Source organism: Pithys albifrons, chromosome Z (assembly GCF_047495875.1).
Source record: "Pithys albifrons albifrons isolate INPA30051 chromosome Z, PitAlb_v1, whole genome shotgun sequence".
NCBI classification, from domain to species: Eukaryota; Metazoa; Chordata; class Aves; order Passeriformes; family Thamnophilidae; genus Pithys; species Pithys albifrons.
The window spans coordinates 10,497,919-10,522,555 of record NC_092497.1 but is presented as its reverse complement, the minus strand read 5'-3'; the positions used below and the strand labels follow the sequence as shown (position 1 = coordinate 10,522,555).

The 24,637-nt window shown below is 51.0% G+C and overlaps 1 protein-coding gene across 1 annotated transcript; it reads right to left on the bottom strand.

The window, feature by feature from the left end:
• Window positions 1–278: 278 nt before the first annotated feature.
• LOC139684432 (receptor-type tyrosine-protein phosphatase alpha-like) lies at window positions 279–24,113 on the bottom strand. The gene is made up of 28 exons (XM_071580391.1): window positions 23,855–24,113; window positions 15,290–15,517; window positions 14,605–14,847; window positions 13,689–13,922; window positions 12,832–13,122; window positions 12,383–12,480; window positions 11,722–11,914; window positions 11,495–11,600; window positions 11,101–11,368; window positions 10,788–10,827; window positions 10,147–10,252; window positions 9,910–9,974; window positions 9,474–9,616; window positions 9,246–9,333; window positions 8,588–8,658; window positions 8,147–8,183; window positions 7,328–7,425; window positions 7,039–7,155; window positions 5,754–5,911; window positions 5,540–5,675; window positions 4,680–4,829; window positions 4,409–4,508; window positions 3,847–3,926; window positions 3,282–3,416; window positions 2,760–2,885; window positions 2,051–2,208; window positions 1,641–1,776; window positions 279–1,023 (listed from the first exon to the last, which is right to left on the bottom strand). The coding sequence occupies exons 1-28, from the start codon at window positions 23,955–23,957 to the stop codon at window positions 949–951; spliced, it is 3,783 nt and encodes a 1,260-aa protein (XP_071436492.1). The 5' UTR covers window positions 23,958–24,113; the 3' UTR covers window positions 279–948.
• Window positions 24,114–24,637: the final 524 nt, after the last annotated feature.

Here is a 24,637-nt window from a genome sequence, read left to right as displayed (position 1 = left end):
GCAGGAAGCTAACTGCACCTTGTGGAGGGGAACCATGATCAGGGCTGCTGTGACCCTGTGTTCTCTGGTGGTGCCTGACTGCCTCCAGGACTTTGCTGGACAGTTCTCACATGAGTTTGGATCAGTTGTCAACACACATTTTGGGCAGGAGTGTGTCCTGTGCACATGCTGTGGCCAGAGCTGAGGGACCTATATGGTCTCAGCTGCTTTACGGCGCTTGTATTGAGTCAAACCTGGAGTGAAGTGAACATCAGAGGTCACCACCACCATGGCCGTTACAGGGTCTTTATTGGCGAGACACAGGACAGAGAGCCATGGGGTCAGTCCTGGTTCTGAGGTCTTTTGGCCTTGTGCAGCAAAGACAGAACCAGTCCTCATGGTGCAGCAGCCCCTGCTGGAACCACATGCAGGATATCCAAGTTAAACCACTATAACCTAGGATTGCCATGATGGAGCCAGACAGGGTGATGAAGGAGCCTCTCTGGAGATGGCAGGGCTATGGCACTTGAATCAGTACCTGGAAAATGGAGCTTCAGAAGGAGATTTTGTGGGTTGGAAGGACCAGTTTAGCCCTACAGGACCGTGGATTGTCCCACCCTTGGCTCTTGTTGGCCTCTGGTTTCATGTTTCTCCCAAAGCAGGACAGATAGCCTGTGCTTCTGAGCACTATGGATATTACAGCAGTTTGGTGCTTCCCTGACAGAATTCAGTGTGTTGTGCTACCCTACTTCCCCCAAGGGTCAGGTTACTATTTCAAAGTCTGGCCACAATTTGGACAGAGTCTAGCCTGTGCTCTCTGGGCACAGACCTGTTGGTGTGGCTTTTCAGGGGAGTAAAGAGTCTTAGGACTGTGCACATCCCTTTTGTTTTCTCTTGTTTTCACTTTTACTGATGGAGGACTGTCAAGAGAGTCAAAGTCCTGTCCAGAGATGGGCTGTGGTCATGCCTCTACTTGAAATTCCCATAGGTTTCAAATGAATTCAAGTAACTGAGGGCTAGTTCATAGCAGAGCCCATACTGCTCCTGTGGAAAGAAGGATGTGCATGAGAATCTGATAGACCAACACCTGCAGTGGAATGTAAGCATTGGTTTGGAACGTCTTCCTCAGCATGCCAGGCACAGATACGCCCATTCTACTCCTCCCAGCCCGAGCTTACCTTCTGCTGCTGCTGAATCATAGGCCTGTGCTCCAGTAGCTGGAGGACTGGGCTGCCCCAGTGCTGGAGCCAACTGCTCATGGAAGGAGAGTCAGACTCCAGGGCACAAAATGTCTGCTGATCACTCCCATCTTTGTTGCTCACCCTATGATGACCTCTTGCACCCAGACAAGGTGGTGAAGAGGGTACAGGACAGGTACCTGAGCACCTATCAGTGCAGCCCCCTGCTGAGCAGGCCAGGAGGACCAGAAAGGGGTCAGTCATCATGCAGGATGCTTTGGTGCCCATTTGGTTCTGCAGAATCTGTCCCTGAGTAAGTGTGTTTGTCCCAGAGGCAGAGAATGGGTTTTTGGAGGTCTCATTGGCCCCTGCTGGCCACAGGATGATCTGAGCACTGAGAAGTCAGGGCAGCTGCTGGGAACAGCCCTGAATATGGCTTGGTTTGGTGTTGCAATCCCAGTTGGGTTTGAAGTCAACACCTACCACATCTTTAATGAACTGCCTCCGCCTCCTCTTCAGCGTTCTCACAGCCTGGGATACATCCACCATTCCCTCGCTTTGGATCTGCTCACACAGGAAACTAGCAGCACAGAAGATCCCGCTCCGGCTGGCTCCATCCCTGTGGAGGAGGGCAAGGGGAGAGTCACTTGCTCTGGGACCACCTGGCAGGGTTGAGCCTCAGAGGTGTCCCACTAGACACCCAGGCTCTGAGAGTGAGCTTGTCCACAGATCCTGCATCCAGCCAGCTGCCACAGGGAGGCCTCTCACTCTGAACATAGCTGAATTCAAGTCCTTACATCCATCCAAGTTGAAACTGTGACTAAGTTCACTGACAGAGCCTGGTCTGGGTCCAGCTGTGTGCCATGTTTGCTCCTCCAAGAGACCTCACTCACCAGCAGGTGACAAGGATATGTCCACCTTGGCTCTGCCGACGGTGCGTCTCCACCTTCCCTAGCAAGTTAATGATGGTGGCAGGGTGTGGGGGAAGACGCTCCTGCATGGGCCAGTCCTTCAGTTGCCATAACTGGACTTCCAGTGCAGACTTCTTGGGCTAGTGGGGAAGAAAGACAGTGCACTGGGCAGAAAAGTAATCTATTGTCTTGATGGAAGGAAGGGATGGACAGTGTATGTCAGTCCTGGCTCAGCCATGCACACTGGATCACAGCTCCACAGTGGGATAGCCCAGTCCCAGACTTTTCCCTTCTCCATTGAGGACTCTGAGACCAGCACATAAACAGAGCATTAGAGAAGAGCTGAGCACCAGATGCTGGACAGACTGACACCAGTCCATTGCCCAGCTACCTGCAAAAGCTGTCCTCTCCCATGAACTCCCAAACTGCACAAACTCTATTCACAACTACTGTCCTCCAAGTTGGAAAGGCACACAAAGATACCTCTGACTCATACTTCTGACTGCAGCCTCACCTTCTTGGGATTAACCTCTCTCATAAGGCAAAAGACTCTGCTCTGGCCAGTGCGCTTCCAGCAGCCCACTAGGTCGCTCTGACCAGTGTGGCTTCAGCCACCTCTAGCTGTGACTTTGGCCCAAAATTAAAAAGGCTGTTCCCAAAAGAGTTCACCACCTCTGAGCAAACAGCTCACCTGCTGCCTGTTGGTGAGGGCAAGTGTCCAAGCTGTGAAGCCAGCTCCAGGCTCCTCTGAGATCAACCGGACATGGAAACAGCCATAGTCTTCTTCACTCTGGGTGGGCCAGAACTCCACATATGTCTGGAGGAGGGGGAGACATGTGGATGATCACACAAACCCCAACCTGTGTGCGTGGCAGAGCTCAGCACCTTGCATGGGTGGGCTCACAACAGCACCTTGCCCATAAGCCATGTACACGTGGCTCTGCCAAATGTTTGCTTGGGACCAACCCAGTGCTTCAGCCAGAAAAATGACACTCCAACGGAGAGGACACTGAGGGGATGCTCCCTGGCTGTGAGATTGAGGAGAGTCCACTGGTGGTGCCATGGTGTTGGAATGTCCTCAGGGTTCTTCCAGATGGAGCCCACAAGCTCACAGGGCTCCCATGGGAGGAGTCGTGCAGGGTAAAAGCAGAAATCACACTGCTCAGCCCCACGGGGAACCAAGGGAGGGGAAGGCTGTGCTAGGGATGCTGACCTTGTCCAGCTCCTGGAGTTGATTCAGCACAACCACTGATGTGCAGGTGTAATCCCAGACTAGAGCCCAGAAATCCACCAGTGTGCTCTTCAAAGGCAGCTGGGTGATGATGATTCTGTCCTCCTCAGTGTATGTCTGCAAAACATGTCACAATGCGTGTTGGGGAAAAGTTGCACAATCCACTTCCCCGAGAACCTTTCCGGCTGCAGGAACGCCTCACTGCCTCCCCACAGGGATGGAGGAAACATAGGTCACCTGAGCCCTGCTCAGAGCAGCTCAAGTTTGCACCCCGCCGCGTCTGCAGCTCATCACACCCGGGCTCAGCTCCCACCAGCCTGCGTCCAGAAGCTGTGCGGCAGCTGCTGCGCTGCCCGCGCAGGCAAGGCAGGGCTCAGCCGAGCACGGGGGCCACCTCCTGGCAGCAGGGCCAGCAGTCACCGTGAAGATGCCCGAGGGCTGGGACACCTCACACCAGAGTGACACGCTTCCCTTGGGCAGGGGTGCGCGGAGGGTTCTCTGCTGCTATCATCAGCTCCCCCACTCCCACCCAGGACTGGAGCCTTACGCTGGCAAACACGGCGTTGATGTAACCTGGTGAGCCGTCTGCGTTCAGCAAAGACATCAGGATGGGCCGGCAGGAATCCGCTGCGGAGGCAAAGGGCAGAGGGAGGGAAGTGATGGGTCATCCTCTCCCTACTGAGGCACGGGGTTTTTGCTTGCAAGTAGTGTGATCAGCGCGGCTTCCCAAGCGCCGAAGAGGCTTGGATGAACAGGCACCACCAGCCTCATGACCATGACAGCTCAGGGCCCCCTGACATGGGGATATCCAAAATCCCCTGGGTAGAGACACAGCAGTTCCACTCTCCTCATTGCTTCCTGATGCTTCATTTGAGCTTCTCCACTGAGAAGGATTAGACCAGGGACATGTTTATCCCAGGTGTACTCCAGGTGTACCAGCCTAACCCGCATTTATTATCTACCAACAAGAAAACAGTGACTGGACCTTGAGCAGAACCTGTCAGAGGCAGGGTGGTGGGGAGGGAAGCAGCAGCGCAGCATCATTCCCCACATGCTGCTATCAAACAGTGGGTTTTAGAGAAGGCGCTGCTGAGCCCTGCCAGTGTTACCTGGCAAGATCCCTGGTTTGCGGTTCTTGGGCTGGTTGCTGGTTTTCTCTGCTTCTCTGCATGGTAGAAGCTGGAACAACTCAGAAAACTTCTGCAAGGCCTGTAGAGATGATTCAACCTAGTAAGTCATGCCTGTCAGTGCCTCCTTTTCTTCAGCCACCCCAGAGAAATGCTCCCCTGTCTTCATCCCATAGCTGGGAAGGGAAGTGGGGAGGGGAGTGGCATCACGGACCAGCCCCTGTAGCACCAGTGCAACATATCCTGGTAGTACCTTGAACTCCACCTCAAGGACATTGTTGTTCCTTGATGTCTCAGTTTCTCGAAGGGAGTGCACAAGGGTGGTGATGCTCTCCACGGGGACACCAGTGGTGCCGCAGAGCAAGCCTTCAAGCAGTGCTTCATACAGGAAGGTGTACTGCTCCTGCAGGAGGACACGGATCGGCTTTGCAGTCTGGAGCAGCTCCAGGAGGAACCCTGGAACTCCAGACTACCACTGGCATCAACCTGTGCCAGGAATGAGCCAGGCTCATCTTCACTTTCCTGTTACGGAGCCCTGAGACCAGATAGTTATCAGTGAAGGCAGCCCTGATTTGAGAAACTGCTGGCAACTCCAGCAACCCAGAAAAGACCATCTTCCTGGAGTTTAGTGCTCCCTCTCAGACCAGATCCCTGCTCTGGGGAAGGAAACATGGAAAACCTGTGGACTAGTTAGTCCTCCTACAAGGAGGGCTGCTCCAGCCCAACCCAGTTTTCTCCAAAGTGACCCACCACTGAGCAGACCATAGGGGTGTAGCCCTTAGGCCAGGACACTGCTGCTCAGAAGATGCCATGAAAGCAGACATCCTGAAAATATAAACAAGTGGACTCTTGTTCATGATCCTTGCCTACAGGACAGCCCTTCTAAATCTGGATGACTGGTGAATATAAATGCTGCTGACACCTCATAAGGTCTGTCTCAGGGAAACACGGATCCTTACTGGATTTGGACACAGCATTGAAAAAAAGGTCCTGCAGTCTTCATCACCTGGCAGCTCCTGTGGCTAGACCTGAACTTCATGGCCAACGTGGCTTTGCTGCCACATCCCTGGGAAGGGTGGGAATTAGATCTGCAGCCTGAGTAACTCTTCTCACCTTGGTCTGCACCATGCTGATTCTCTGCTCCCGCAGCTGCTGCACACATTGAAACACATCCACCTGCCCCTCAGCCTTCCCCATCTTCAATAGGAAGTCCAGGGCGATGAAGGTACCTGTGCGCCCAATCCCTGCACTGAGGACACAGAAGACTGGGGATCAGTGCTGCCCCTTCCAGCTATGCTCCAGAACCCAAGTCCTCCCAGCCCAGTACCTGCAGTGCACCAACACAGGCCCAGCAGGTGCTTCCAATGACCTCTTGTTCACCACTGCCACTAAGCACAGGAGCTGCGAAGTGTTTCTGGGGACTCCGTGGTCTGGCCACAGCAGGTAGTGAAACTGCTCCACCACTCTTGGGAGAGCACAGCCAGCCTGCAAAGAGGGAGATGTGGCTGACAGCAGGGAGGAGGAATCATCCAGGAAATTTGTGTCATGTGGTTGCATGCCAACAAGTAGGAAACAGTGGAGAAAACCACTTCAGTGGGGCTTCACCACACAGTGCTCCCATCAGCACTCGCAACATAATGACTGCTCCACTACAGCTCTTCAGACAGCAAAGGGCAAATTCACCCATTACACAGTCACACAATTTATTTTGTTCTCTGCTTTCATGTGCTGTGAATAGTGACAGCAGAGCAGCGAATGCAGCTTGTGCCCCAGAAGAAAAGTACAAAAATCACCGTTTAGGGTATTTCCAAAGTCATTCAGAATCCCTGGCTCCTTCAAAAAAGATATTCCCGAAGGCTGGTACTGCACTAATGTGAATGTAGTCACTTTTATTACCAGCCCATCATGTATTTTTCCATAAACATCACATTCACTTGGCCTTAACTAGTGAATTGATACATCCCTCCATCAGGTGCTGTTGGAGCTTTACCTCCCAGATACATTTGTCTTAGGGCAAGACAAGAAAAGACACAAATATGCATAACTGCAATATCTTTACATTGTACCTGGCTTCCCCTTCTTGCAGCTGCTGGAGCTTCTGCTTTTTATCTGAGGTGTAACTTCAGCAGGAGCATCCATCGTGAGAAATGTCCTTTTGTATCTTATCTTAAACTATAAATTATCTGTTCAGGCTTAGCAACTGTAAGTGACCAGGAACCTTGAGTGAGGACCCCTCTGCAGGTTTGTTCAGGTGACAGGCAGACACTTGCCCCACCACGCTGGATGTACAGAAATGTCATTTTATACTCTTTAACTGCTTTATAGCCTTTGTAATAACCTGATCCAAGCCCTCAAGGATCCATGAACTGTCCATGTACATCATCAGTCCAGACTCATCTGGGGTGATCATTGGACCTGACAAAATACCTCTTAACAAACTGCACAGAAAACTGAGGCTGATGCCATGGCATGGAATCCAGTGGTAGCACACTGACCTTCTTGTGCTGGAGACCAGGTGGGGCTCCCCACAATGTCCTTGACTGACAGCTCTCACTAGTTACTGAACCCCAGAAGCATCCTGCATTTCCACCTCTGCTACATGCCAGGCTTACCTTCTGCAGGCAGAAGGTGCGTATGACAAGGCCCGTGGTTGTCCTGGTGTTGTTGAGTGTCACAGTAAAGTCCCCGTAGGCCTCCTCATGTTCTGGCCAATACTGCTCACACTTGATCTGCCAACAACAGTGAGACCTTTGACCACCAGCAACGTCACAAGGGAAACTTTGCAGTGATGCCAAATTCTCTGCCCTCACTGACAGACATGCTGGGAGCACAGCAAAGGCGCGAAGAAGCTTGGGCTCTGTCAATGCCCAAGCTGAGAACAGGCTGAGATGGTTTTTCTACCTTGTTTTGCTCCACTAAGCCCGTCAGCATCACAATGACTGAGGTCTTCTCCTGCCAGACCATCTGCCAGAAGTCCACCACTGTCTCAGCCAAGGGGCCTTGGGAAGGAAGAGGAGAGCTCTGTGCCAGTGTTGAAGCCATGGAGGTGTGCTCCCAGGCACAGTTCAGGCATTTCCAGGCTTTCCTTTGCCCAGGGATAGAGGCACAGCCAGGGTACATCAGCACCTGGCAGAAGTCCTGGGCACATTGGCTTCATCATTGTGTAAGAAACTGGGACAAGGAGGAGGGAGAGCAGATGAGCCCATGATATGTCAGGCATTCACTGCTTCTCTATCCAGACCCATAAGATGACCATGAGTTACTCCCACATTTAGGGTCCTATTTTCTGAAAAGAATTTCTGGAGCTTTGCAGGGAGCCCAGGAGCTCCTCCATGCTGCATAGAGCAGACTAGCCCTTCCCAGCTTTGCACTGTTGGGAGGAGATTGCATCTGAGTGCACTGAGTGCAGTTGTGTCAGGCATTTGCAGGATGGTCTCTGTCATGCCAGCTGCCAAAGGGAACAAACCAGACTTGTGGATGGAAGGACCATATCCTCAGACTGGGCAGTGCAGTCACCAGCTCCAGCTGCTGCCAAACTGCCTCTGAGGCCTTCCATGCCCTGCAGTAGCTGTAACAACTGACCAGGACAGAGACCCTGGAGACAGAGGGCCTTGGACTGAGCCATTCACAGCTCCTAGGCTGCTGTTCCACTTTCCCATTCCCCAAATTGCCCAAGGCAGCAACTGGCATCTCCTGAGGATAAAATCTGGGAGCACCTACCTTGAGCTGCAATGAAGAAGTGTGGACTTCGGTAGCTCTGCAAGGGAGAGATTCAAACAGCTGTGATCACATGGGTTAACTGTTTAACAAAGAATGAAATAAAGAATCTATCCCACAGGTGCCAAAGCCCACAGTCCTCAGGATGGTGTGTCCCACAGCACCACTCCTGGCCAGCGCACAGAGTGTGTACCAGGGGCCGCATCTTGGCTTCAGGCCTCTCACGTAAATTCCTTTTTATTAGAAATGAGAACTGCACACAAATCCAGAGTACTCCTGGCAGCTCAGAAATTATGCAAGGAAAGTGACTTTTCAAGACTTGCCAGCGCTTGAGACCAGCAAGTGTCAGACCTCAGAGCCACCCATATGAGCAGGACTGTCCTCATCCAGCACAGCAAGGCACCTTTCCTACCCTCCCCAGGGCAACAATTCCTCGCTACCTACATCCACGTAGCTGGCATTGATGTAATCATTCCCTGTATCAGAGGGCTGCAGCACCACACGGCAGTGATCATCTGAAAGAGAAAGGAGGTGGACTGATGCTTTGGGGCATCAGCAAAAAGACAGTTATCAGGAGTTTGTAATTTAAGAAAGTCTGGGGCTGTCTGCTGCCTCCTCAGCAGCATCCAGGCCTCAGGACATGTTCAGGAGTAAATAACAGTTCATGAGATGAAAGATGATGTGGCACAGCAGGAAGTACAATGGAGTTTTAGAGAAGACTACGAAAAGCCAAATGTCCACACCATGTGGAGCCCTGAGGATTTTTAAGGTTTGAAAGAAATTGGGTCATTACCTACACTTTCCCACAAATACCTGCCTCTGTATAGGACACAGCAGTGTTCAGCAATGACCAACATCAGGATCAGGAATACAATGATAAATGATTAAGTTTGCATGAGGATTTGAGAAGCAGAACAAGAGTTCTACAATTGGATATAAAACAGTGAGGCTAGAAATCCCCCTGGGTTTCAGCAGCCACAGAGGATTAAATGAGGATCTCAGTATTTCTGAAGTGCTGCAGGGGCACCTACACCAGCCCAGCATCCTGTGCTGCCCAACCAGCTCCAAGTGCCTCTGTCAACCCCTGAAGAGCTCTGCTTACATGGGATGATGCTCTTGTAGCGGTTCTTGCTCTGATTACATAGATCCTTCCCAGCATTGCAGGGGTGCAGCAAAGTGGAGGACAGTTGCTGCAGAGGAAGAAGACAAGCCCACTCGTCACTGGGATGTGTTCTGAGACTGGCCAAGGCCAACTGCATCACCTGTCCAGGAAACAGGTGAGGGCTGGGGGGACAGTGCAGCCAGATGCGAAAGCAAAGCTAACCCAAACCTGATATTCTCTAAGACGCCCGACACCATGACTGTTGACTGATTCATCATCTGTCTGCTCTGCCTCTGTTTCTTCCCTCTTAAACTTCTTAAGAGCCTCCAGCAGTTCCTCCACTGGGATCTGTGTGTTCAGCTTGCACACACCTACAGAAACCCCAAGGACAGGAGTTCAGCATCCACCTGATGCTAAACTGGCAGGCCCTGGAACTCTGCAGCTTGGACTGAGCTGGCATTGTGATGGTTAGGAACCCATAAAGCCCCAGATTGTCCCTCCCCACACAGGTCCCTTCTCCTGGGAGGTGTTGCTTTCCCCATGCCAGCCATCTCTGATCCCCTTGCTCCTGTAAGGATCTTATGGACCCTATGAGCACCCTGCCTTTGCTTTTGATAGACACCCTGTCCAGACAAGGCACACAAGACCTTTGCTCATACTTCACCTCCTCGACTTCTCAGGGGGATAGTGCTGTTGTTCTCCGAGGTTTTTGAACTGTTGTACTTTAGCCTGCAAAACAGCAAGTCAGGCCCATAGGCCAGCAGAACAGAGAGACAGGCTGTTTCCCACCTAATAGCTTTGTCTCCCACCCTGCTTTTTCCCAGGGTCCATTTGGACTCTCTTGCCAGTGCAAGGCACTGGATGCCTCACAGAGCACTAGAGAGGTGAGCCACATACTGACCTGAAGAGCACAAGGAGCAGCAAGATTCCCAGTGCCAGGAGTGCAACAAGCAGAGCTACTGCCATAACCACAGGCATTCTGTCCAGCAGAGACACCGGCTCCTGCCCTGAAGACAGCACAGCCCAGGCTCAGGCTCCTGCACAGCCTGAACTAGGCATTGGGAGATCCCATAGGAGCCATAAGCAGCTTCCCTCATCTCCCACTCCAGGCTTTGCATTGAAGAAAAGTTATGTTGGTGCAGAAGAAACTGGCAGGTTCTGACTTGGTGTCATACCCTGTGGTGTGGACCCTGTCTCCTTGACTGCCCCAGTCACAGCCAGGAGCTGGTGAAGTATCTGCATTTAAGAGTTGCACATACACCAAGGGAGCACTAAAACTAGGATTAAATATGTAGTGATGGCAAGGATGATGCCCAGTGTCCAGCTACCACCAGTGCCACACCTGCCCAAGTGTCCTGAGGATGCCCAAAGACCATCTACTATAGATAGCCTCAAGACCCAGAGAACTTTGGAGACTGAAATAGGACAACAATACCCCACCACTTCTGCAGTGGGCCAGCTCATTGCCAGGGAAGCAGCCAGGCTGGGAAAATAGAACATGTAAGAGAGAGGCTCTTGCACCAGAAGCAAGGAGACACTTACCAACAGAGATGAGGTAGCAGACACAGGTGAACTTCTCTGACTGTTGGAGAAGACAGGAGACAGCTCAGTCAAGTCCTACCCCACTATCCTTCCTGTGAGCAGAGGTCTCCCAACCTAAAGCCATTGAGTGCCCCAGTGTGGCCAAGTATGCCAGGGACACCAACCTGCAAAGATGCCTGGACTTTCAGTGCAGGCCCAGGAGCTGATCCCGTGCAGCACTGTCACTTTCCATCACAGCCAGACCAGACCCACTCAAGGGTCAGGCAGGAGCCCCGCGGTGGCCCCAGAGACCAGGAGACCTCACAATGGGTACCTGCGGTGAGCGGTGGACAAGGCGGAGAAGGGCTGTGTAGTCCCAGCCTGGGTGGAGGGCAGCATTGTGGTAGCCCTGTCCCCGGGTTCTGTCACCCAACATGAAGTCCATGGGAGTGGTGAGGTTGAGAACAGCAGCCACATAGGTGCTGGGCTTCTGGCTGGCATTGAAGGGCTGATGGCTGGCATTGAAGGGCTGTGGCTGCCATAAGCAGGTGTTTTCAATCACTGAACTGTTGTGTGTCATGGTCACAACCAGCTGGTGTTCCCTGAAAAGCAAAAAGTGAGAGGGGATGGGGGGACAATGGGGAGAGAGGAGCAGAGGCATCTGCAGGCAAGCACTGCTGGTGGGGAGACCCATCTCGAGCTGGCAGAATTGTGGGAGCTGCACTCACCTCACGCCCTCAGAGGTGAGGGGTTGCAGGGATAGTATGGCCGTCCCTTGGGATGGTGAGATGTCACGGACTCCACGGCAGCTGATGTCAAGAGGATGCTGCTTGTCTGGAGGGCAAGACCCAGGGGAGGAGCATCCACTCAGCAGGGGCAGCCTCTGGCAGTACAGGCTGCAGGGCACAGCTCCACTGTGACCAGGTTCCTCAGATAGGGGTACGGTGAGCCTTACCTGAGCTGTTGGGCTGGAACTCCCACAGTGATGCAGCCCCAGGTCCGGCAGATGTCAGTCCCCGTATTGACACTACGTAGCTGCTGCCAGGACCATGATCTGGCAGCCGGTGCTCTGTGACAGAGCCGTTCACCTGCAGCCGCTCCACCTCCAGGAAGCCGCTGTCCCGTGCACTCCTGGCCATGATGTTCAGCTGGGGAGAGGAGACAGAGCTGGAGGGCAGCAGCTCCAACCTGCCCACAGTCAGTGAGGCAGAGCAAAGCACCTCTGCCAGCCTCCCCTACTCTGTGCCTGCCCCATCTGTGGAAGGCCCTGGAGAGGAACTGGCAGGATCCTTGGCTCCATGTGAGGGCCTCAAAGCGGAGAAGAGGTGGAGAGCAGGAATTGGGGCCAACATTCAGAGTGTCCAAGCAATTTGCCTCTGTGAGCAAAGGACCAAGCCTCTGTGAAGGAAGAGACAGGCTGTTTATTTGAAGGGGTGTATATGTGCATCATGAGCCCAAGGACAGGTCTTGCAACATCACAGGCACTGCAGTAACATCTTCCACAAGAGTAGCCCTGAGCTTCTCTTTCATCCTGCAGGTCATCCCAACCTTTCTCATGCTTCTCAGTCTGCCTGCACAGAGCTCCAGGTATGGAGATGAGGGTACGTTTGTGGTACCTGGTATCCAATGATCTCCCCTTTGCAGGAGGGCAGCTCTTTCCACCTCAGAGAGCCTGAGATGGGATCCAGCCACAACTTCTCTGGTTTGTCTGGCACTAGAAGCACAGAAAAACAGAGTCACACACAGGGCCCATAAGGAGATACTGAGCCCAGAGCAGAGTGCAGGCAGCTCCTGTCCAGGAGATAGGCTGCAAAGTGTCCCCCTAAGTAGAGTTTGTCCCTTCAAAGCTTCCACGTGTTGCAGCAGTGGGAAGAGCAGCAGAGCCTTGTGGACTGGGACAGCAAGGAGGGGACATGCTCTGTTGTGGGCCTTGCACAGCCCCTTCCCCCGAGCCCCACAGGATCCAAGCATTGACAATCCCAGGAACATCACTGCAGGGAGTGAATGATCAGACTGACCTACCAGCTGAAAGGCACTTTTACATTTCATGTAGGTGGACACACACCTGTTTCTTTAGTCCTTTTGCATTCTCTGTATATGATTGTGCTGGAAGGTAAGATGATGGTGACATTGTAGTCGGTGAAGGGCTGCAACTGGGAGCAGGTGAATGTTCCCTCCTGACCATGTAATGTTTCTTTTCCCTCCACCTCCTCAGGCTCACAGGGAGGGGAGGAAGGCACTGCCAGACGACACATGGCCTGCATGCCCTGGCAGGCATCAGGGAACCTGCAGGTCCAGTTCAGTTTGATGCTGGTGCTGGAAATCTCAAAGGTCCCAGGGACAACTTGAAGGACTTCTGTGAAGAAAACATTGACAGACATCACTGTATTCCCTTCCCTTCCCAGCCTTACAAGGGTGCTCCAGACAGACAGCCCTGCCCAACTCCCAGTTTGGTGGAAAGGAAAGAAAGAGGCTGAAGCTTGTCACTCCAGCTCTCTGGTACGGGAGTAGAAGGAATCTGTGGTCATGGTTCACTGGGATATTGAATGTGACCTTTTGGGACAATTTTTCCAGTAAGACAAATGTGTCTATTCATTCAAACCGTAGGACATTTTGGAGTGAACAGAGAAAAGCCAGGAGACCATGTCCCCAGTGGGGCTATATCACATCTCACAGGAAGCAACAAAGGGGTCCTTCTGCCCTCACACTCTCTGAGGTTTGTGGCTGCAGTCATCCTTTGCTGCTGTGGGGGAAGACAAAGGGAGACATTTCATCCTGTACTGGAAGCTGGAGTTGCTTCCACAGTAACCAGTTTCACAGCACTGGCCCCAAGGTAAAACTGCAGTCTTTTGATGCTGACTGTGATCCATGCCCAGGATCCTGCCCTTGCAAGGACTATCCTGCTCCCCATCCGTTCCTTACCAATGCACGTCATATTGGACTGAATCTGGATCCAGTGACCGTTGGTGTTATTTTCCCACCAAGACACAGGTTTCCTAGTAATGAAGAACTGGTCTTCACTCCAACATTTGATTTTGGTGAAAGATGGCTGGAAACCCTCCGGACATCTCAGCATCACTTCCTCATCTTCCATGTAGTTCTCCTGGTCTGGTGTCAGCTGGAGTATGGAGTCACTCTGGGGCCTTTGGCACATTTCTGTCAGAGGAAATAGTATTTGGGCTGGGCAGTGATGAGGTGGGGCATGGGTGAGTGGTGGGAGAGAAATGCCTGGTAGTTCAGCCAGTCAATAACGGGAGGGGAAAGGCAGTACATCCATCTGCCATGAGGGTACCCAAGGTTTAGGGGAGGCTTTCTTTGTTCACATGAAGCATGAAGAATCAACGGCCTATGAACTTCTCCCATGAAACCACTTCTGTCTGTGGACAATCCTGTCCATCTCCCACAGCCCCAAGCAGGGAGGTTCCCATTTTATGTCTCCCTGCTCTCCTCTTCTGAGCACTGGACTGCCCATGTATTGCCATGTCCACACTGAGCACAGTGCACAGCAGACCTGTGCGCTCCAGGATGGCAGATGGAGGTGCACTGAGGATCATCGAACCTCTGCTGGCACCTCGGTCCTGTCCTCAGATCCTGCCCCAGACCTGGACTCCCTTCTGTGGGCCCCATACTTGGCCTGCTGAAGAACCACTGCAGGAGCTGTTGGCTGCCTGGCTGGTACCACATTGTCTGTTTGTCTCCTGGCTAGGCTGTACTCTTCAACAGTTTGTGTGGGCAACACAGCACCAAGGAGGGACTGTGTTATGCCTGCTGCTGGTGCCAGGCTGTTGAGGGTGAAGGTAGAGAGGAGAAAGGGTCGAGCTGCTGCAGCCTCACTTACCAAGACACTGCACACCTTTCTCAATGCGCGTCCAGACACTTGTGCCCTTCCTGCCCCACCAGGCCTCTCCATAGCGTGGCTTTTCAGAAACCACTTGCTGAAGTTCCTTTGCACATTTGATCTCAGACAAGGATGGCTTGAGATTTCCAGGGCAGGTCAGTTGCAGCTGTTCATTTTGTGGGAATATATTGTTATTTCCTGGAAGCTCAAGTCTTCCATCCCACCGAGGTTTCTTGCAATTACCTGTCAGGGAGAATGTGTGAGAGCCCTTCTCAGACAGGAGATGCTAAGCAGGTGAGGGACCAAGACTTTTCCATGACTGACTATTCTGTCAGCATTCAATACCACAAGGAAACCCAAGGGCCCTCTAGTGCAGGAAAGGAAAGTGTGGCTGGGCAAGGAGGTGATACAGGTCACTAGGAGAGAGGTGAACTGAAGGGCAGGAACTGTCCCCCTCCACCTTCCCCATGGCCTACAACTCAGGAGTAGACTGGGAGGAGATGCAATGACAGAGAAAACCTGTCCCATGCTGAAGACTTCTATGCCTCTCCATCTTAGAAATTGCTCCCAACGGGGACCTGTCTGACCTGCAGCCAAGTCTTCTCACAGCTATAGCAGGGTGTCCAGGTCCCCTCCACAGGGAGAAGTGCACATAACAGGGGAGACCTACCACTCCACAACTTACCTGTGGGGCAGCTCAGTTTCTTTGTCAAATTTTGCCATGTTCCCTGAATGTTCTTCACCTCCCAAGCACCCTTCCAAACTGGAGAAATCACATTTGCACATCGGATCACAGCAAAGGGAGGAGGGTCCTTATTAAAGCAGCTCAGTGTGACCTCTTCCTCGAGCCTGTAAACATTCTGTTTTGGGGTAAAATGGAAGTTTGAGAACCACGGGGGCTTCTGGCATGCACCTGCACAGAGGAGAGAAGAAGGAGTAGGTATTAGCAGGATGGGAAGAGGTCTGCTGTAATGTCTTCTTCCCTGGTTTGACAGTGTCCAGCTCCTTTGGTTACCACATTCAACTCCAAATCCCTCTCTTGCAGCTTAGAGTTAATGGTGACAGCAGGCCACCCTAAAAGCAGTCCTGTCCATGCCTACACTTAGGCTTCATTTGGGTAAGACTGACCACGAATTGAGCTCCTCTGTAGTCTTCACACAGACTTCCTAACAGTCCCACCACCTTGGCCATATGCCCAGGCATTGTTTGAAGGCATGGGGCTCAGAGTAGTCCCCAGTTCAGAGGGTATTGTTTCTGCCTTTGAACCCCTCCCCAGGAGCACAGACCCCAACAGGTGCCCACAGCAAGGTGCTAAGACAAAAAGAGCACCATCACTTCCAGGACACAGGGGAAAGCCTAAGTATCTGGTCTCCCATTCTTGGACTGTCACCCAGCTAGGGCTGAAGCATGACCACAACACAGAGGGTCTGATGGCAGCTCAGAACCCCAGGTCAGGATTAGGTAGGGCTGTGCAGGTGGCAGTCTTATTCTACAGGATCCGGGTTCTGCTAGAAATGCATCTGATCTGGAGGGCTGATAGTACAAACTTTCCAACACAGGTCAGCTGCACCAGTTCATTCAAGGCATAGCTGCTCTGGTTCGGGGTAAATTGCGGCTTGGGGTCCCAGTCAAAGGGGACTTTACATCTTCCTGTGTGCACAGACCAGGAAGGAGAGCTCTGAGGGTCACTGGGCTCCAGCAGTAACCTCAGGGGTGAGTGTTTTCTCATCTAGAGGGCTGCTGGTCAACCTCACTTTGGAAGGTGGCAGAAATGGCACCTCCCAGGATGGGGCCCTAGACCCCAGGTGCATTATCCCTCCTTTCACCCTCAGGTGAATTGCAGGATGATTATCCACAGCCTCTCCTTTCCCATCCCCGTGCTGCAGAGGAAGCCCCATCTGGAGGGATTCAGCAGCCTGAGGGATGCTGCTGTCTCCTGCGCTCTGTCCACACAGGGGCTGTGGGAGTGCACCAGACCCTCTGCTGGCACCATTCACCTGCATTCCCATCATTCTGCTGGACGCCACCTTCTCACACTCACAGACACACTTATTTGCAGCAAAAAGCCTACTCAAGGTGACACTTTACTTTTGCTCTGGAGATTACAGGTGTCATTTCTGCCTCTCCATCCCTCTCTCAAAATATCCACTGACTCTTAGGACTGGGTACCTCCTCTCCCATATCCCTCCAATCCTCACCCAGGACAAGAACCACCTCCACATTTGGGTTGGCAGAGGGGATATTACAGGGACTGTGTGAGTGTATTTAACAACCTTCACCTTTAGTTGTACTTTGGCAACATGAAGATTGGGCAACTGGAGTAAGTAATTCTTCATATCCCTTTCTATTGGCTTATAAATTGGAGTTCTGCTGGCTCTCTGCATGGCATTAATTTGGGTCTCTACCCTCTGAGCAGATTCCACTTTTCATATAATTAGAAATGTAAATCTGTGAGCTTTCTTCATCCGATAAATTTAGCTGTAGGTACCCAAACATTGTCAAAATTCATTGGGGTGCAGTCAAGAAGGCAAAGCCACCTTGCACTGCTTCTCACAACACCCAAAAGGCCAACAGACCATAAGAACTGCACCACTTCAGACAGAATTAAGGCCCTGACAAATGAAAAATACCACCAGATTGGCTAATTGAGCAGCAAGTATTTAAATCACCTGGGAGCTACTCATGATGGTATTTCCTACATTTGGTTTCACATTTCAGGGCCACAAATTGTGCCTGTACAAAGTTTATTCATCAGTGCCTATGCTTTTATTCGCAAGTCACCACAGAAACATGAGCAATGATTGTTTGAAGAGGTTTGCAGGGCCTGACTTGAAGCAAGGAGCAGTTTGAGGGAGCAAAACCTTTCCACTGGAGGCAAGCCTAGGAGCTGAGGGGGCTGTGAGTCTTCACAAGCATGTCTGGCCTCCCCCAACCTGCCCTACTCTTGACTTTCAGTGCAAAGGGACCTCATTGTTTTCCTGTTCTAACTATTCCATACCTCCTGGTAACTGTTACAGTCTCTACAGTCCTCAAAACCCACCAGCAGCACAGCACTCAGCAACCTGCCAGGCAGGAAATCAGGAGGAAAAGAGAAATTCTGCTTTGCAGACACCCTGCTGACACAGATGCAGATTTCAAGAGATGTCTGGGACAGTGTCTTCCTGCTAACATGGATGTGCTCCCAGCAGGCGTGATTGCAGCTGTTTGACAGAGCTCTGCCTTGCTTCCAGCTCTTCCTGAGTCTCACACCAAACCTGTTAATGCCTTTCATATCACAAAGCACTTCCTACTAAAACAGCCATGCATGAACCTCCCTAGACTTATGAGGCTTCCTTGCAGAGATCAGGGGTAACACTATGTTTTAAAAAGCCACATCTCATGGTTGCTGCTTTAGAGGTGCAATACAGTGTGTATTTACTGTAGCACAAAGGAGAACTAGTCTTTGAAGAGTATGATTTTTTTTCTACTAAAAGGTGAAACTCCCACACAATTGAAATTAGGCATATTCAGCATTATACTAATTATTGTTGACAGGCTCTTAGGACTGATTCAGTCTTGCATAAAATCACAGAATCACAGAGGCACAGAATGTCTTGGATTAGAAGGGACCCAAGGAAGATCATCTCATTCTAATCTCCTTGCCATGGACAAGGACATCTTCCACTAGATGAGGCTGCCCAGAATCCTGTCCAGTCTGGCCTTGAACACTCCCAGGGATGGGTATCCACAACTTCTCTGGGCAACTTTTCCAGGGGATAATTAAACATCATTTTGACTTTGAGACAACAAAAGCAACATTTTCAGTGTGACCATCCAGCCAAATCCTCCTACACCTCTACCATTTGGAGACAAGGATGTCATGTGGACAGTGTCAAAAGCTTTGCACAAGTTCAGGTGGATGATGTCAGCCACTCCTCCCTTATTCACCAATGCTGTAAACCCGCCATAGAAGGTCACCACATTTCTCAGATATTATTTGTCTGTAGTGAAGCTGTGTTGGTGGTCACCAATCACTTTCATGTACTTCAGCATAGATTCCGGCAGGATCTGCTCAACAATCTTTGCAGGCACTGAGGTGAGACTGACTGACTTGTAGTTTCCTGGATCTCCCTTATTTCCCTTTTTTAAAAATAGGGGTTATGCTTCTCCTTTTCCAGTCAGTGGGAGCTTCAGTGGAAGTTCCCTGATAAAACTTCTCAAATATGATGCATGGTTTCTTAGCCACTTCCTTCACCCTCAGGACACATGTGCATCTTTTCATGTTCCATGGACTTGTGCACCTTCAGGTTCCTTAGATCATCTCAAACCTGATCTTACCGCAGCATCTTCAGGATTTCCATTCCCCCAGTCCCTGCCTTTGCCTCCTGCAACTTGAGTGGTTATAGGTGGTCCACTAAAGTACAAGAAAATAGATGCTGTGTAAGATTCCTGGGCTGAAATTAGATGTGAAGAGATCACTTGGACTAGCTGGCACAGCAGCCACACATTTCTGAAGAGGCTGTCCATCTTCATCAGGACTCCAGTGAATAATTTCTCTGAAACCTGGCCGTTTATCAGCCCTAATCCTGACAGGGATTAGGAACATCAGCCTGGAACCAGGAACATCAGCCTGTTTTCCATTTTCTTTGTTCCAGGTGAAAAGGGCTTCACAGAGGTGTAGATTTGCCGGGGGTTTCCTTAGTCCTCTGTCAGTATCTGCTGGGATGGTGGAGTGTTGCTGTGATGCAGCGTGGTTTCCAGTAAAGTCACAGACAAGGACAGACACCTGAAACACATTTCTGCAAAGACCACATCTGTACCAGCAGGGTGTCAGTGGTCACATCTGCCCCTTTGGACACAAATACTACAGCGGAGAGCAGTTGTGCAGGCAAACCCTCTTGTTCCCTGCTTGCCAGGGGCTCTGTGAGCAGAGCAAGCACCAGTGGGCTTCCTGTCTTCTGTGACTCATCTTTTCCTTCCCAAGCTCTCTGAACAGTGGGGTGGTCATCTGGTACTTTTTTCTCTTGCCCACGGGTTCCCCTGTGCACTTTGACCTTCCAGATGTGTCCCTGTCATGCTCAGATAGGGGGCAGGCAGAGACTGATACATGTCAGGACATGGCCTATTTTGAGCAGAGCCAGAGGGCTGAATCGGAGAGATCAGAAGAGGCAGGCAGAGCCCACAGCTCCATCCTCAGAGGAACCAGAGACTGGAGTGTGCTGCTGTAGAGGAATGCATCACCATCAGAAATTATCCTAGGAATTAACATTGTCTGACAGAGGGATGGGTATGGCAAAACAAGCTTGTTTGCCTTGCAAAGGGGCAGTGTACACCAACGAGGCAGCCTGGGAGACTGCCAAAGCCTATTTTCCTCCTGCACACAGAGCACCATTTTTGCAGTGCCCAAGCCATCACAGCCCTTCCAGGGCTTGCCCTCTGCATTCCTGCTGCTGTAGAGGAGCTGAAGTTGTGTAGAGTATCAGAGCACTGACACCATCTGTATCCAGGCATCTACAGCCACTCAGAGTCCTTCCTGATGGCATTTCTGATGACTGAGGGTGAAGTCTAGAAGGCTTTGCCTCCCCGCAGGAGGGGAAAGAGAAGACAGTTTCAGTGCACGTCTGCTTTTGTCTTGAGAACAGCAATTAATAAAATTCAACCCAGCCTCACATCTTCAAGAAGTCCAAGCCTGGCAAGCACGAGGTTACCACTTTAGACTCATTGAGACAAACTAATCCATGACTGTTAATCACAGGCTGGAGGGGGTGGAGGGGGGTGTCAGTGGGGCACCTCTGTCCTCACTTGCTTACATTCCCTTCCCAATCACTCTGTAACAATTGCTGTGGAAAAGGTACTCCTTGGAGCAAAGGAGGCTATGATCTAATCCAGAGTGGTTGCTTGTGTGCTTTGGTGGTGACTGTGGGAACCTGCTAAGGGGTCTCTACTAGGCTGGAGCTCTAAACTTGTGCAATGTGGTTGGATGTATGTGGGGGGCCAGGGCACTGATGGAGAAAGGAGAGTGCTCAGACATAAAGGGGAAAGAAATGCTCAGATTGCAGCCTTGTGGAGACTAAAAGCACCTGGGAGAATAATGAAACAGTCATCAGAAACTGTTTTTCACCCTGCACAGTGGTATGCAGAGAGCCACCCACACGCCTTCCACCCCAGCTATCAGAAGGAGGCTGAGTCAAGTGTAATTTCAGCATGGAAAATGTGGTGTAGATATGTCCAAAGAGGCACCACTTGTAACGTGCAACATGTGCTCACTGGAAACAGAAAATGCTAATGTCTAGGTGACAGTGGTAAAAATCAGTTACTCTATTTGCCTTCTATAGGCACAGATAAATTGTTTGGGGTTTTTACTCTTGATACTACTAAATTAATATCCTCCTTGCTGATATTGTTTACTACCTATGAATATAGAATATTTTACAGAAATACTTGGACTGCCTGTCTCTGCTGCAAGGGAGTTACGAGCCTGTCAGGCATAGCAAAGCCCTGGCATGCCCCAGAAGCAGATGTCAGGGAGGATCAGGAGAAAGAAGAAATAGTTATGCAAGTAATTCAGGTCAGTCTCCTGGGTTCAGACCTTTTCTTATCAGCAAAAGATGTACTTTCTTACATTATATTATCTCATACACAAAGAATAAAGGACAAGGTGAAATCTAAAAGGAGCAGGCAAAGTTCAATGCTTTTTCCATGACAGCTGAGCAGCTGAGAGAGGTCACAGCAAAGTGCGTTGTAGTCTTACTGTTTTTGATGACATGTGCTTGCTGGGACAAGCTAAGAAAAGCAACCACTGTTTCCATCAGTGGAGACAGTATGGAAAGTCACTGAGAGCACCTCTGTACTCACCACTAGCAGCCAAAGTGGCTGATCTTTGAGAGTGATGGGCAGGGTGAGGGTGGAAAATGAGCAGAGAGACCTCAGAGATGCTCTTCTGGGGAGTCATGCCAGGGAAAGGGGGTGGCAAAACAGGTCACTGAACAAGGCACCTTGGGAAGAGCTGAGAATTGGTGGCTCTTTAGCCTGCACCAGTCCACTATGCAAAAATGCATCTGACAGGTTTTTAAGAACAAGAGATAAAATTCCTATTTCCTGAATTTGTGCCCTGGTGATGTCAAGTAGAAGCATGGTGAAGCTCACGGTTTACAGCTCTTAGAGTGTCAAACCTAGGGCACTCCTCTGCAGTATCTCTCAGCATTCCCCAGTGCTCCCCACAGGATTTACTCTAGACACTCTTTGAAATCCAATTGAAACAAAACCTTTCAGATCGAGAGTGGCTTTATTTTAGCTAGAACCCTCCAATCCACCGGCCATTGCAGCTGTGTTCCTATTTAAAGCTTCTTGTCAGCTGCCACTAAATCACTACACAGTGTCAAACAAGACTGATGAGAAAGGGATTGGGCCAGTTCGGATCACAGGCCCTGCCTTTGCACAGAAAGCATCCCCTAGAAGCTTCTCTACCTGCTTTCCAGGTGCACTGGGACTATACAGGGATACAGGTTTCATATGGGTGTGTCAGCTCAGGGAGGAAAAAATCTCCATGAGAGCTGCACAGCAAGAAAAGCAGGTGACAATAGGACAACGAGAAAATGCACTCTGCTCGGTGCACAGTGTCCCCATGATGGCATGAAAAGAGCAGCAGCATCTCCCAACCACATCCTGTGCCTGCAGCTGCTCTGCTCTTCCCTGTGCCTTTCTCTGTGGCGCTGTCCCCATTGGGCTGAATCCTCTCCCTGGTTGTACCCTGTATCTGCCAAGGTCATGAGAGGTACTCAGGGATCCCATCCCTATATTCCCCATCTCTGCCCAACAGCTTTACCCTGCTCCTCTGACAACGTCAGCTCATTCTACCCTAACAGGGATGGGAGGGATCCTCCTGCCCCATCCTAGCCATCCTCCTTGTCCTGTCCCTCAGCAAGAGAAGAACCCCAATTCCTCAGGTGGGACCTCAGCATAGGTCCCAGGACAGGATGAGCCTACATGCTGAGGACGCAGGCAGAGCTGCCTGCACTGCTGGGTGCGGCTGCCACATGTTTTTTTCTTGGTTCCTCTTTTCACAAACAACAAGGTGCAAACTCAGCAAGAGCATCTCTGTTTCAGCCCCAGACTCCTCTGGTGATGTCTGAGTGACTGAGATCTGCAGAGCATGTCAAGAGCCTACTGGGCTCTAGGTCCCTGCTGCATCCCACCATACAGAGTATAGACAGGTCCTGGTCCTAGTGCGCACCTTGCAAACAAACAGGAGAGATGGGACATGGTTGTACATGCTGGCCTGGAAGAGCAGCTTCAGTTGGGGATCCAGGCAATAGGAAGCCACTTGGGGTAGGAGAATATCCTCTGTCTCAGATTTAGCTCTTAGTTTTCGCGTGACACTGTGCTGTGCTTATACTCTATGCAACCACATGGACACATTTCTCCTGGGAACAACCTCATGTGACCTCTATCTCACAGTACAGATCCTGGTGTCACTTTGCATCACCAATTAAGTTTCTAGTCCCATTTCCTGTACTCTCATAGCCAGGATACTTAATCAGCAGTTTTCTCTCACTAGCATCAGTCCAGACACATCTCCACAGTGGACTGGGATGACATGATTAGATGCTTTTTTAATGATTTTTATGGTCTAGCTCAAAGAAAATTGGGTTAGAGAAATACTCCAATTCAGACACATACCAAACAATACAAGATCATAGCACCTGGACCACATCTCAAACACCAGACAGTTTAGACTCCTGGGAGGGCAGATAATGTGAGCCTGCACATATGCACTGACTCTGCTGGGATCCAAGTGTGCAGCCTGGGTAGGAAGAGCCCAGAAGAGTTGTGGGAGTGCCCTGATTCTTCCAGCAAGAAAGCCCACTAAAGAGCATCTCCAGAACATTATAACCCCTGCCAACAGGGTGTCCCAAGCAGGGGCTCAGCTCACAGCTCTTCAGGTCTTCGTTGGGCACCGGCACCCATCTCCAGTGTGGTGAGGACATGGCATCTGCACACTGTGGAAGGACTGATTGCCACTTCATGCTCCCAGGTCCATGGAGGAATTTTAAAGGCCCTGCAGAGACTTTGCCAGCACCACAAGGTTTGCTGCCCTCCATCCCCAGCAGAGCTCCACCTGACCACAATCCAGATAATGGGCTTGGGCCCCGGTATGGATATCAGACCTCTCTGATACAGCTTCTGTATCCTGCACGTGGTGAAGATGCAGCCCTGCAGCATGAGTGCAGCCTAACCTGCTCTTAAGGGTAGAGGAGTAAGCACTTCTTACCTCTTTCCTGGATTTCTCCGGAGCTGTTGAGATCTGGCTCATCAAGCTCTTTTTCTGCCAGCAGAGGTGCGAGGAGCAGAAGAAATATCCATTGCAGGACCATGATTCCTCCTGGGGCAGAACTGAGTTCTCAGCCCCACTGGCTGACTCACTGCACACCCATCTGATTGTGAGAGGTGCAAGCACAGAAAGAAAACAGGCACACAGAGAAATCACTTATGGTGCAAGAGGCTTCCTCATTGGAGAGGGAACTTCAGCCAGTGTCAGCGCCACCTTCATTCTTCTTTGCATTGTGGCAGCTTCACGTGCCTCTTGCAATCTTGCTGCTCTCCTATTGCTTCTCTAAAAACCTCAGTTCTCAGCTTTTCAGCAGGAGCAGCCACTAACCACAACAGCTGGGTTGCCTTCTCTCCCAGCACAGTCATCAGTGGCCCAAGAAGGACTTGTGAGCTATGCTGGTTCATGGATGGACTTTTGCAGGAAGATGTAACTTCTATACTTGCCCAGAAAGTCAAGCTCCAGGACAACCCTCGCCTTGTTACTGTCTTGATAAGGATTGCAAAAAAATGCATTTCTAAAGGGCACAGATGAACTTTGTTACCTGGGAGTGTGTCCCATGGGCAGGAAAGCCAAGCAGAAGTGACTGGGTGCTCAGGACTCAAAGAGAGCATATTCTTGGGAAGAAGCTAAGAAGAGCCCTGGGGATCTGGAGTTCAAGTGCTATGGCGCATTGTGTTGTCAGCACATGGTGGAAGCAGAAATGACCTTGAAGCTGTGAGAAGG

What these genes read in the sequence shown, in the direction of transcription:
- LOC139684432 (XM_071580391.1), bottom strand. Translation starts at nt 23,957, where the DNA reads ATGGTCCTGCAATGGATATTTCTTCTGCTCCTCGCACCTCTGCTGGCA. An exon ending in CTACAAGAGCATCATCCCAT is followed by an intron (nt 8,659 to 9,245) that starts GTAAGCAGAGCT and finishes TTTCTCTTTCAG; the next exon opens with ATGATCACTGCCGTGTGGTG. An exon ending in TCCTTGAGGTGGAGTTCAAG is followed by an intron (nt 4,509 to 4,679) that starts GTACTACCAGGA and finishes TCATCTCTACAG; the next exon opens with GCCTTGCAGAAGTTTTCTGA.